The 13,272-nt window shown below is 38.6% G+C and overlaps 1 protein-coding gene across 3 annotated transcripts; it reads left to right on the forward strand.

Moving 5' to 3' along the window:
• Window positions 1-1,520: 1,520 nt before the first annotated feature.
• On the forward strand, window positions 1,521-6,738 carry LOC135153592 (uncharacterized). 3 transcript variants are annotated; one of them, XM_064096976.1, is made up of 4 exons: window positions 1,575-1,833; window positions 1,899-2,102; window positions 2,250-2,548; window positions 5,584-6,738. In XM_064096976.1, exons 2-4 carry the CDS (start codon window positions 2,080-2,082, stop codon window positions 6,573-6,575), a joined length of 1,314 nt encoding a protein of 437 aa, XP_063953046.1. In that variant the 5' UTR covers window positions 1,575-1,833; window positions 1,899-2,079; the 3' UTR covers window positions 6,576-6,738. The 3 variants fall into 3 exon arrangements, with proteins under 3 accessions (XP_063953048.1, XP_063953047.1, XP_063953046.1); XM_064096978.1 differs by having other exon boundaries at window positions 1,521-2,102; XM_064096977.1 differs by having other exon boundaries at window positions 1,522-2,102; window positions 5,573-6,738.
• Window positions 6,739-13,272: the final 6,534 nt, after the last annotated feature.

Here is a 13,272-nt window from a genome sequence, read left to right on the forward strand (position 1 = left end):
CCATTGTTCAGTTCAGCTTATGGTCAAGAGGTTTAACATTATTGTCTCAGGAGTGATTCCCTTTTTTTATAAATATAACAATAAAATATAGACTCATTGAAAAAAAAATGGCACTCACTGAGTACAGTGAATGGCACATTAAGAGTTAATGGCATTGGCTACAGAAACAAAGTACTGTATTATAAGATTAAGGCAGCTGTACTTATCACGTATCACTCAGACTTTTCTGTTGCGTTTTATTATGATCATTATCAGTAAAATCTTAGCACTACAACTTAAAATAAAGATGAATCATGAGGAAAAATGAAATCCTAGTAACCTCAGCTATTCAAATCTTAAAGCCAGTAAAAAGATATATTGATAATGAAAATAATCCCTGGGACCACTTCACGAGTAAGAGCTTACAGCTATTACTACCTTGTAATTTTGTTTAACATGTACACAAGAAATCTTCCATAATTCAGGGAATGATTTTCCTGATACTTCTTTTTTTTGCTTTATAAATGCTACACATTCTTTTGTGTGTGGAGCAATATTTTTCTACATCTAAGACTAAAGAATTTTGTTAATATATTTCCCCAATAGATAAAAAGGCTAATCAAATTTGAGACACGATAGTTGTAATTTGTTTATGAAATTCTCTTCTTTGGTCTTTTAAAAATATATATTTAATTGTCTTTGAAGCTATGTTTGTAGATCTGTGTTTGACCAAGCACTTTATATGATATGCTCATCAGTTGAAGTACTCAGAACTTCATAATCATACCATATCTTCATTCACCTTGACAAATAATTTGTTCACTTGATTATCATTCAGGCATATACCCCAAGTTATATACTATGGTATATAGATCACTTGATATCTCACAAGTTATAATAACAACTCTGACATCGATGTTTTGTATAGAAATGGCAATTCCAACATAAGCATTGAGACTTGGAGTTGGCTACCTTACTAAAAGGTAACCAACATTGCATGTTGCAATCAGGTTTTGTGAATTGTGGTTAATGCCATACTGACAACAGTGTTACCACATACTGATTTTTCTGAATATTTTGTTGTTAACATCATGTGCTATCTCTTTAGAACAAGTAACACAAAACCTTATTGGCCAAAACAGTTATACATTATTGGAAAGCTGAGAGTGAGTAGATGAAAAACAATGCAAGTTACAATCATTTCACTGCTTGCCAGCTGAGTATTATACGTAAGAAAGACTAAAATTTGTGACCTTTGAGAAGAAAAAAATTCCACTTATCAAGTCATGAATTATATGACATTAACCATATGTCAGCAGTGTTCTGATTACATGCATCTTCATGTAGAAAAGACTGATCTATGTCTTGATTATCAAAAATACTAATTTGAAAAATAACATAAAAAGCTTTTCTTGCTTAAATTGATAAAACGTACAGCTCTGGAGCTTATTTGAACAAGAGGATATGGCTGGTATGAATGGTTTGACCATCATGAAAAATCAAAGTGTTTATCTAATTCCATTTCACACTCAGAGATGTGGAATTTCTTTTCGGTATCCAACGCAAGGTGTTCCTTTTGTGTTTCTTACGTAACTGCGTATTTCGAGTTTTCTCGTTGCGCTAACAAGCATATCTTTTCCATTCTCGGCTCAGCATTATTAGCTCGCGCACGTTTGGAAACCAGCTCCAGATTTTCTCTACGAGCCCTGCTACCGTATTTTTTCCGTCAAGATAGCGGCATGGACGTGGACGAGACCACGCCCGGCCCAGCCACGTCTCACAACATTTTACAAGCCATCCAGGCTCTTCAACGAAAGGTGGACTCTGCCTCCCGGAAATCTGCCAAGCCCGAAAGCTCCCCCTCCTTCAAGAGTGAGGGAAACAAGCAGCAATACGACCACGCCCAGAACATTTTTCAGTGCATTGACGACGCTCTACATTCGCTGCAGGATATCGATATCGAGGCCGCAAAGGAGCGTCTACTCGAGGCATCCGCCCTCCTTACTCAGAGGCAGAAACTGATTCGCCTGGCAGACCGCTCCCCTTTGGGCTGGGCCACAGTCAAAGAGTATATCGCAGACGACCTCGCGGAGAATTCCGATGACGAAAAACGTCTCAGAAAGGTAATATGTTTTTAATTCCAGAATATTCTATTTTTAACAAAATATATCAAATTTTTCATACGAATTTTAGCAATACTTGACTGCGTTTTATACCACTGTGCATTTCTTCATGCATTGTTAATTTTTTCATATGCGATTTATTTTCAGGCGGAGAAGGCTGCAGCCACCAAAAGGGCCGAAACAGCCAAAAAGTCAAAGATTCAGCCCCCATTCCGGGCCCCCCGCTCTTCTGTACCTCCTCGCATTATGCCTGGGACTTTTCGTCGCTTCAACCCCTACCGTTCTGAAACCCGCATCTGCTTCCAGTGTGGCATCTCCGGTCACGTCCGCCCCAACTGCCCCGCTCTGCGAGCCGCTAGAAGTGCCGTCAACCAGCAACAGCCATCCAAGGCCCCCTTCTAGTGCCCCACCCGCCTCATCTCTCGACCCGCCTTCAGGCGTGCAAGGTAAATTGAGAGAATGTTTATCATTCTGGAAAAGTGAATTAAAAGCTTCCAAGTTTGTTTGCGATATTATCGAGTACGGTTATAAAATCCCTTTTGATAAAGTACCTCCCCCATTTTATAGCAAGAATAACAAGTCCAGTTTGGATCACCCAGATTTTGTTGAAAGTGCCATCTCTGAATTGATACAAAACAGATGTGCAGTAGAAGTAAAGCAACGCCCTTATTGCTGTAACCCTCTAACCGTTGCCGAAGGCAAAAAAATTACGCCTAGTTTTGGATTTACGTCACACAAATCAGTTCGTTGCACAATCTAAATTTAAATATGAAGATCTCACTCATATTGCGCAAGTGCTTGGTTCCGAGCAATTTTATTTCTCATTTGATTTAAAGTCCGGCTATCACCATGTCGACATATTTCCCCCCCACCAGCAATTTTTAGGGTTTTCTTGGACCCATTCTGATTCCGTAGTACGTTATTATGTATTCACTGTACTGCCTTTTGGGCTCAACAGCGCATGTTATTTGTTCACTAAATTGACAAGGCCACTAGTGTACCACTGGCGTTCACATGGTATAATTGCTTACATGTATATTGATGACGGCCTCATCATTTCACCGTCTTATGAATCCGCTTTAGCAAATTTGGCAGTAGTAAGGGAAACTATCCGGCGCAGCGGTTTCGTTCCCAATGAAACAAAGTGTGCTTGGAACCCATCTAGTAGAATTCTTTACTTAGGATTCCTCATCGATTCACCATCACGCTCGATTTTTGTACCTCAGTCGAAACTAATAAACTTAGTTCAGAGCACTGACGAGCTTGTGTCATTTTCTAAGGCTGCTGCTCCTGTCCCAGTGAGAAAATTGGCCTCATTCGCCGGACACGTCATTTCAATGAATCTCGCTCTCGGTCCGGTGGCGAGATTGATGACGCGCGCAACTTATCGCGCAATCGAATCTCGGTCTTCATGGTCCGATTTGATTTTTATTTCCGAATCTGTGCTCAATGAACTGGTTTTTTGGTCTGCCAACATTTTTTCGCTTAATGGATTTGCATTTTCATATCGCCTTGTACCGACCATGCAAATATTTTCTGACGCCAGCGATCTTGGTTTTGGTGCTCATGTCCAAGATCATTCACACCTGCGCGTCCACAGTTTGTGGTCACCTTCTGAGAAACTTCAGAGTTCCACTTGGCGCGAATTGACCGCTGTTTATCGCTCACTCAAAGCATTTTCCAGCCATTGCTTTAACCAAAAAATCAAGTGGTTCTCTGATAATTCCAACGTGCCTCGAATCATTAACCATGGTAGTGTTAAGTCCGATCTTCATCGTATCGCGCTTGATATTTTCTCTTACTGTCAGTTGCACGATATTGTTATTTCACCGGAATGGTTACCCAGGAGAGAAAATATTTTAGCAGACAAGATCAGTAAATATCGCGATTATGACGACTGGTCTATCGACGATCATTCTTTCTCACAAGTAGACAACTTGTGGGGGCCACATACAGTCGATAGGTTTGCCTCCCCCCACAATGCCAAACTTCCCAATTTTAACGCAAGATTTTTTTGCCGGGGCGTTTCCGCCGTGGACGCATTTTGTCAAAATTGGGAATTTGAAAACAATTACCTCTGCCCGCCAGTATCGTTCATTATTCAAGTAATAAAGCGCATGGCTGCTTGTAGCGCTGTCGGCACGCTGATAGTTCCCCGTTGGCCTACCTCCCATTTCTGGCCTTTCATTTGCCCCGACGGCATCCATTTTGATGCGCACATTCACGATTGGAGGATATTAAATGCTTCATTTACTCCCTCCTCCTTGCACAAAGAGAAAGATGTGTTTTGCGAGCAACCGTCATTTTTTACCCTAGCATTACGATACGATTTTAAGCGCTCGCCTAGAACTTCAAACACCGGTTTTTGTTCTGCTGACTTGGGTTATTGCCCAAATTGTATTTGAAGCAAACGAGTCCTTATCATGATCAAGTACTCATATTACGATATTAGCTTTTTGCATTATACAGGCCGATTTGTGCGCCCTTCGTTCCTTTTGTACGATACAGGCCGATTTGCGGGCCAATAATATTATTTTGTTCTATCGAGGCTGATTTGCGTACCTATCATTATCTCTATTTATTCTATCCAGGCCAATTTGCGTGCCTAGTCACCCCCCCCCCCGTTTTGTGATATACAGGCAGATTTGCATGCCTAGGTGATGTGCAGCCCTTGCTTGCATTGTAATCACACCTTGCTTAGGTCAATTTAAGTTCCTGGCAACTTTTTACCCTGTTATGCCTTCTTTTGCGTTTCTCGATAGCTAATAATCATTGCCCAGCTCTGACCAAACATGTTCAATCTTTTGTCATTGTTGTTATTTTTCAGTATTTGTCACCTGAGGTAGATAAAGAAAGGAAATTAACTTTCCGACGTTGTAACACATAGGAGGAAAGTGGAATTTCTTTTCGGTATCCAACGCAAGGTGTTCCTTTTGTGTTTCTTACGTAACTGCGTATTTCGAGTTTTCTCGTTGCGCTAACAAGCATATCTTTTCCATTCTCGGCTCAGCATTATTAGCTCGACTTCCCACCCCCCCTTTTTTTTTTGTTCTTACGGCTTTCCCCTCACCCCCCCCCCCCGCCCCTGGTCAAACTTGCATTACTTAGTATTCAGGAGCAAGGAGCAAGGGAGTGCGCCCTCGCTCGGTACCCTGGGACGCAACCACGTTTCCTCCATGAACTAATATGGGGGTTTTTCGTGGCCTCCGAGTACTAGTGTCTCGTACACTAGTCAGGTACTGGGCGCCTTGCATCCTCCTTATTCGTTTCCTGTCGCATTGTTATTCTTTTGATTAAATCTAGGTCTTTTGGATACCTACTTTTGAAAAAATACGTATTAAGCAGCTTTTGGTTCTACTCATTACTTTGTTTCTTGAAATTTCTCACTCTGCTTACTGTTACAGTATGTATGTCAGTCTTTCGACTGATTTCTTTTTATTAATTTTGTCTAATTTTCTTGCTCTCATGAGCTAACTTTCAGAAACATGGTCCGCCAAGCAAGACTCCATCTCCGATCCGCATCTACGCAGCCTAGCCGCTGATGTTCTTCCATCCCTACTCATGTCTGCCAAAGCTTCATCTACCACATCAAAATACAAATCCCGTTGGGACAAATGGGTCCAGTGGGCGAGCTCCAAATCTCTACCCACATTTCCAGTCCAAGCGTACCACCTCTGTCTATACCTTTCCCATCTGTCTTCCGTTAGCGGAGCCAAGACTCTAGCAGATTCCCTCGTCGCGTCAGTGAAATGGGCGCACAGTCTCGCAGGCCTTCCTTCACCCACAGATGACCCTATGGTAAAAACAGCAGTGCAGGGGTATAACCGGACTCACTCTTCCCCTGTTTGTCGTAAGGAGCCTGTTACACCAGAAATCCTGTCCCATCTTCGCGCATCACACGGTCAGCTCAATGCATCTTTAGCTGATCTACGCATTTTGTTTATATGCTTCATTTCTTATGCTGGATTCCTACGCTTCGACGACCTTAGCAGGATAAGAAGGAAGGACTGCACTCTTCATCATGACAGGCTAGTCCTACACTTACCCTCTTCTAAAACCGATCAATTCCGCCAAGGCAGAGATGTTACCATTGCTAGGACATCCAACCCGACCTGTCCCGTCATTATAGCCGAGCGATATTTCGCAGCTTTAGGCGATCCTCCTCATTCTCACCTACCAGTGATTCGCAGGCTTGCTCGTTCCAAACGCGGTCTAGTCGCCACTTCTCACGGCCTAAGTTACACCAGATCTCGCGAGATTGTCCTGGAGGCGTTGAAGCCCCTTGTTCCCGACGTCTCTAAGTTCGGTTTGCACAGTCTCCGGTCGGGTGGAGCTTCATCCGCTAGTAACAATCGAGTTTCTCCCTTTCTGATTTCACAACATGGTCGTTGGAAGTCAGACAAAGCCAGGGACACATACATAAAATCGGACGCAACGTCAAATCTTCTTCCTTCACAATCCCTCGGGATTTAAGCTTCAAATCCCAATCCTTTATCATTGTTGTCGAGTTAATTTTCTTGGCTGTGTTTTTGCTTATGCATACTTTGCAATGTTCATATCATTCTGAACAAATATGAGTCTATTGAATAAACAGCGAGCTAATAATCATTGCCCAGCTCTGACCAAACATGTTCAATCTTTTGTCATTGTTGTTATTTTTCAGTATTTGTCACCTGAGGTAGATAAAGAAAGGAAATTAACTTTCCGACGTTGTAACACATAGGAGGAAAGCAGATTTTAAGATTAGAGAGTATTTTATTATTTTAATTATCTTCTTTTGTTGATGTAATTTTACAATGTATCATAACATGATTTTTGTGCTCCAAATAATGATTGATTGAATGATTTTGTGCAATTTAATAATTTTTCAGATGAAATCTCATTTTTATTGCTGCACAATGGATGGAGTATAAACATTAACTGAAATCATATTCACTCCAATATTTTGTATTTTACTTTGATAAGCCCAAAGCAGTCTTAAATTCCCCCCTGAGCAGCATTGTTACATCATATTATCATTCAAAATAATGCATAATTTGGGCGACCCTCTGTATAAAAATTGATAGATGCTATCCCAAGATTTTAGGTGTTATACTTTTCATTCAAAACTACATCATTTGCTGTGTGCAGGCTGTGTGTGCCCATATCGGCAGCATGTGTAGCCATATTACACTGTAATTGAAAGTTGATCTGGTGGTTCATTCATATGGTTCTCTGTGTTTGGCCCTCTTGCAGTTAATTTTCTGAGGGTTGCCAATAAATATAATATTTCCATTCGGAGTATCCTCCCACATGATAGACCAAAATTTTTGCAAATGTGATGTTTTCACAAATATTTTTGTTATTTGATTACTAGGTCAACCAATTGTTAAAAGAAGGCCAGTGTGTTGGCATTTGAATCATCAATGGAACGATTGTATGCTGTTTATGAAAATTGAATATTTCTGTACACCATTTAGACAGTGTACGAAATGCATATGAGCATTTTAACATATATTGTGACATGCTTTGGTCTGTGAGTATAAAAAGCATGTTACTCTAAAGCTGGTTGTGAATTTTATCATCATTGCTGTTATATTTATTGCCTTTATGTCTCAAGAAGAAAACAGCTATTAAATTTTTGGCTAAAAAGCATTTCATGTTTCTCAATGAGTAATTTCTGGTCAAGTTCCCACTCCATGTACTGTACAGTCAGTAGGGCAATGTTGATGATGATGTACATGATGACCACAGTCAATCGATGTTTAGTGACCAGTACTGACCTTTTGAATAGCAGTGGAACCATGCTGTTGACAACATTCATGATGATCCGCATGGCAATCGAACAACGTCGATGATGAAGTCCATGATGGCCATGGACCATCAGCAATGATGAGTGACAAGTTTTTGTTTGGTTGGAGAATGATGTTGATGATGATGACCATATCCAGCGATGTTTTGTGACCAGTGCCGTGATTTGCGTGGATGAGATGCACAATTGTAAGATGAAGGAACACTGTGCACAACGCCTACGCAACCCCCGACATGGTTTTATGACGCGTTTCAAGAGGAGTCCATCATCTGGTGTTGCCAGACCTCTTATGATGCTTTAAGCCTTTATACCTTCTGAATAAAACAAAAACATTTTTTTTATAATAAAATAACTAGTGTCATTCTCTGAACAACATTCACTGTTGTACATTTATGTAGACTAATATATAACTCAAACATCTACTGCAAGCCTCCCATCCCCATTCCTCACATACATGAATATCACTTATTTAGAGTCTTTATAGTATTAAATGAGGGTCTTTTATGACACGTGTGAATCTGGCCACTTCATTGATACCGCCCCCTAAATGAGGGTTATTGTGTTATTAGATCATCTTGCTTTTTTATGTTCTATTTGTGAGCATTGGATCAATAAGGCAACCTTGGATATAAGTAATTTGTCTTTTAACATCATCCCTGTTGCATTAATGTGATATGATCCAGCAGAAGTCAGAAAAAAGAGAGCTGGTTTGTGAACTGTAGAGAATTTACCTTTCATTTGATGGTTTGATATTTTGTCAGCAAGTTTGATTTATTCCAATAGAGATATGTTTAGTGCTTCTGATCACATTTCAAACAAAAATTTTCAGACTTATCATCTCAAACTAGACAGTATTCTAGTTTTTTTGTCAAAACATTGTTGAATTAAATGAACAAATTTGATCATACCATAAAATTTAGATGATGAACCCTGCTTTTACCCACTGAAAAGTATGCAGTTTGAAAAATCAGCTTACAGTACATGAAAAATCTGCAGAATTTGACCAAAATGTTTCATAAAATAGGATACATACAGTAAAGGATAAAAAGAAATGATGAAGCATATTTTCTTTGAAACGTCAAGATTGCTGAGATGTTGCAGGAAAAGTCTAGATACAATTTACATTTAATTTTAGTCAATCATGTCTTAACTCTCTTACTAGTCCAACACATTGACAAATATACAAATTACAAATATGATTTATATTCTTGTCTGGGTCTACATCGTTTCAGTAGGGAATTTCTGCTCAGCAACGTAGAGAAAATTCAAGAACAGAGTAAATGCATTGAAAATGCCTGTCAAATGACAGAGCAGCTGGGAGGTCTGTTTTGAATTTGTTGAACTGGAATGGCAGTTTTGTCCTAAGTTTCAGAGCTGACAAAACATGTCGTTTGTCCAGAATCAAGGACTAAACTGCTGTTTTGATTCACAAATTTTCGACAAAGACTTCTTAGTTGTTCTTTGTCATGACGGGCAGTTGACAATACATTTTCTCTTTTCTTGAATCTTCCATACGTTGCTGAGCAAACTCTCTAATGTGGGACATACTGACTGGCTTTAGTATCTGAATGCTCCTATTTGATTATTGCATAAGGAGCCGTTGCCTTGATTGGTCATAATTGTATAGTCACACATCATATAAACATACGAAGTATGAGAATTGTGTTCGTCTGAAAGGGGTCAAAGTCCCATGTGAAAAAAAATGAACATGCAACAACCATAACAACATTAATAACAAATCCATTTGAATTTCTTTGCATATTGGTCGACTCTGTAATGTCATGATAATACAAATTTTCAAACTTTCCCATTTTGACAGATTGATCTTATTTAATGAAGGTTTGAAAGCCTGAAACTCTTCTCTTGTGACGTCATATAAGAGCAAGATGATCAAAAGAAATGGGATGCTCATTTTCTGATCACTTTACAAATTGAAAAGAAATGGGATTATAACATGGTCGACCATAATGACACTTATACGTGTTCCTTCAGTATGAGCTAATGCAGCTATAATTACAATTGACCACATGTGGCCATAAAAGAAAGAGGCGATGGTGTTATGAATATGAGATCATGGAGGTTTAAGAATATTTGGGGACATTTAAAAGTAATACTGTGCAAGATATAAAACTGTAATGAATTAAAATATAGGTGTTATTCTTGATAAGCCAATCAAGTGAGATAAATTGGAAATGGTGAAAATAGAAAATAGACATGACAGTCTAATAAAAACAAAATACAGAATAATACTAGTTTAGTATGAATGCACCCCCCCCCCCTTCCAACTACTAGGCAGCTTGCACATTCGTTAATGATGGATTCATCTTGAAGATTTGGTCAATTGATTTTAAAAGTGAAGTATAAAGTCGCGCCATAATTGCTCTTTTCGTAAAATGACCTTGTAAAATTGAATCGCGGGTATCTATAAATGTCCAGATGATTGTATGTTATCTTTAAATAGATCATGTTAGCTTCAGTTAAACGACTGGTCGATTTCAACAGTGTTCCATAATGAGAATCCATCAGCTTATCTTATTGTCACTAGGTGTTTTGCCTCCACGCATTTTAAAAAAGGCATTAACAAAGAAGGAAACGCGTCCTTTCATACTATACCACCCTCCCGTCCCCCCCCCCTTCTTCAAGTGAAGTGATATCTGTTCACTTCGATCTATACCGGTATTGTACTCCACCGCCCATCCCCCAATACCCCCTCCCCTACAACCCAAGCCTCTTCATGCCCCTCATACATGCTTAAGATAATCACTTAACTATAGAATTGTTTGTTCTCCGAGTCTCATCCTCATTCTCAACAATTTGAAGAGCAGTTTTCGAAAAGGGAAAGGAATTTCAGAGTCTTGCTTTTTATCTTCCTCCATGACTATGATCGATAGTTTGTTGAGTAATTTGTTTGACTTGCTCATGTTTATTACCCTGTGCAACACAAGTTTCCAGATACATTATAGTTTTGGCGGGGAAAACCGATATTGCCTCAGAAAGGGACATTTAATCATTAGAGGTCTAACATTCGTTCTATGAATCTTACTACCTGTACCTCCATTTTGACAGAAGTGTATACCACCACAACATCTCACTCAACGGTTCCTACATACTTTCATTTTGATGAATAGCTACTTTGTTATCTATTTTATATTAGAAAGTCAAAAAGGGGCCTAAGCTTTCGATCCTAGCAGAATCTTCGTCGGAGGCAAAATGACAAACATATAAAGTGGAACAACCACTTAATATGTTTGTCATTTTGCCTCCGACGAAGATTCTGCTAGGATCGAAAGCTTAGGCCCCTTTTTTACTTTCTAATTTACTCCATTGGCTCTCTTTTATTAGATAAGCAGTTTTCAGCAGCTTCTTTTTGCCTATTTTATATTACTAATATGGAATGCCTATGAATTAGTTGACAGTTTTAAAGTAGAAAGGGAAAAAATAAGAACTTCACTAATGTGATGTTTTTAAATCAGAAGTGAAAGCTCGGCGGCATTTGTGGCTTTCCCATTTTTATATTCTTTATATTCACTCTTTTAAGAATTGAACTTCGAGTGCATAGGAACTATCAATCATGATTTCAAAACAATAAAGCAATAGTCGCATAACACCTATTTCATAAATGAGCTTAGTGCTTTACCAAGTCAAACATAATTATGCAGCGATCTTGTGGGACCCCCCGCCAATTTTGATGCTTGATATACATGTATATTTTTGTTTTGCTTTAAGTCGAAAGGACAAATTTAGACGAATCATTTCCATAATATACCAATAAAATACTTTCAACTTCGCTCACTCACACACTATTGAACATACTCCTACAACGTTTCATAATATTTTTGGGTCGATTGCCTTTGGTGCTCTGCCCCCTACCCTCCTAAAAAAAAAAACATTGGAGACAAACAAAATCTCCATTTTAGAATCATTTTTGCACAAATCAACCGGCTTTAAGCATGCGGTGTAATTGTCAAATAAACAAAATGGATATTAGTAAAAAATAAAAAATAAAATAAAAAAACCGAGAATAGATAAACACATGAATACACGAATTAATAAATGAATAGATAACTTTTATCTTCATCGAGACAAAAAAAGCATGAAAAATATGCAGCATTGGGAGAGCAGTTTTACAAAATGAATGTCATGCAGTCTAAAAGAAAACAGATAAATAGATAAATAAAATTATGAATCAATAAATGAATATAAAAACAAGTAAATTATTAGTAAATTAATGGAAATATAAATAAAGTGGTTTATTTTTACTACCATTTTCAGGCTTAGTCCAGTATAACTACAAGTTCTTTTCCATTGTTGGTCTCCGCTGGGCCAGCACAAAAGAATATATAATGTGTGAATCAATTTGTAACCTCTGTGTGCCCTTTCTAATATCCTACACCACTTAAAGAAGACCCATTAAGAAAAGACGTCTGCCAAAGCTTAAAGGTGGAAGATAACATGCCCCTTTATAATTTTCTTCTATCGGGATGCATTATGCAGCCGGAACGCGATTGCGTAATTGAATAAATAGTGTAAACCCGCCATTGCTTTCTTGCAAAGTCCACACTCCACTGAGTTCCCTATTTCATGTCCGACAAGGGGTTCATGGCTTTAATTAAAAACTGATCATTTTTTATGATGCAATTATGTACAGGCAAATTAATTAGATAGGGTTGTGGTTAGGAAAGCTGCGTGCGTCATCTGCTGGAAAATGACAAACGAATCTTTTAAGTTCATGGAGTACTAAATCCAGTTTTAATTGAAATTTATCATGCTTTTGTCACACAAGCAAGTTTTGTTCATTAATGGATGTCTTCAACGAATATTGAACATGGATTGTCGAGTAGGAAAACTGTTTCTATAGTGTGTATGCGGGTGGTTAGAGAGAGAGAGAGAGAGTATGTGTACATAGTACATTAAGCGATATAATCTTGAGCAATATTTCGAAAATTGTTATGTCTTCAATATTTTGATTATTTTCAGAATAAAAAGTAAAATGGATGACGAAGGCTTTCTACATGTTCTATAACATTTGTTGAAGTGCATTTGTAATCTCATCGTTCAAAGCTCGTCTCCGACCTCAGTCGGAAGCATTACAGTCACTATCCAAACACATGCTACAGGTGTCCAAGTGTTTCTTAGACATGTTAGATGGGTGGAGAAATGTCGATTTATAAACTTCCTCATCACATTAAATAAGCAACAACAACTTGAAACGACGGCGCCTTAGATGAAAGATAATCATAATCTTCATTGAATCTTTTTGTTGTGTTGCCGAACATCGATTGTATCCTTCGTCAGCGAAAGACATCGCATGATGCACATTTGAAGAGAAAGAAATACACAATATGGAATGGTGTATTATGAAGAGCCGTCGATGAATTA

This window comes from Lytechinus pictus, chromosome 3, assembly GCF_037042905.1.
Source record: "Lytechinus pictus isolate F3 Inbred chromosome 3, Lp3.0, whole genome shotgun sequence".
Taxonomy (NCBI): domain Eukaryota; kingdom Metazoa; phylum Echinodermata; class Echinoidea; order Temnopleuroida; family Toxopneustidae; genus Lytechinus; species Lytechinus pictus.

Coding starts and splice junctions, on each gene's coding strand:
- LOC135153592 (XM_064096976.1), top strand. CDS start 2,080: ATGACGAAAAACGTCTCAGAAAG. Junction 2,103..2,249: donor ACGAAAAACGTCTCAGAAAG/GTAATATGTTTT, acceptor ATTTATTTTCAG/GCGGAGAAGGCTGCAGCCAC. Junction 2,549..5,583: donor CCCGCCTTCAGGCGTGCAAG/GTAAATTGAGAG, acceptor GCTAACTTTCAG/AAACATGGTCCGCCAAGCAA.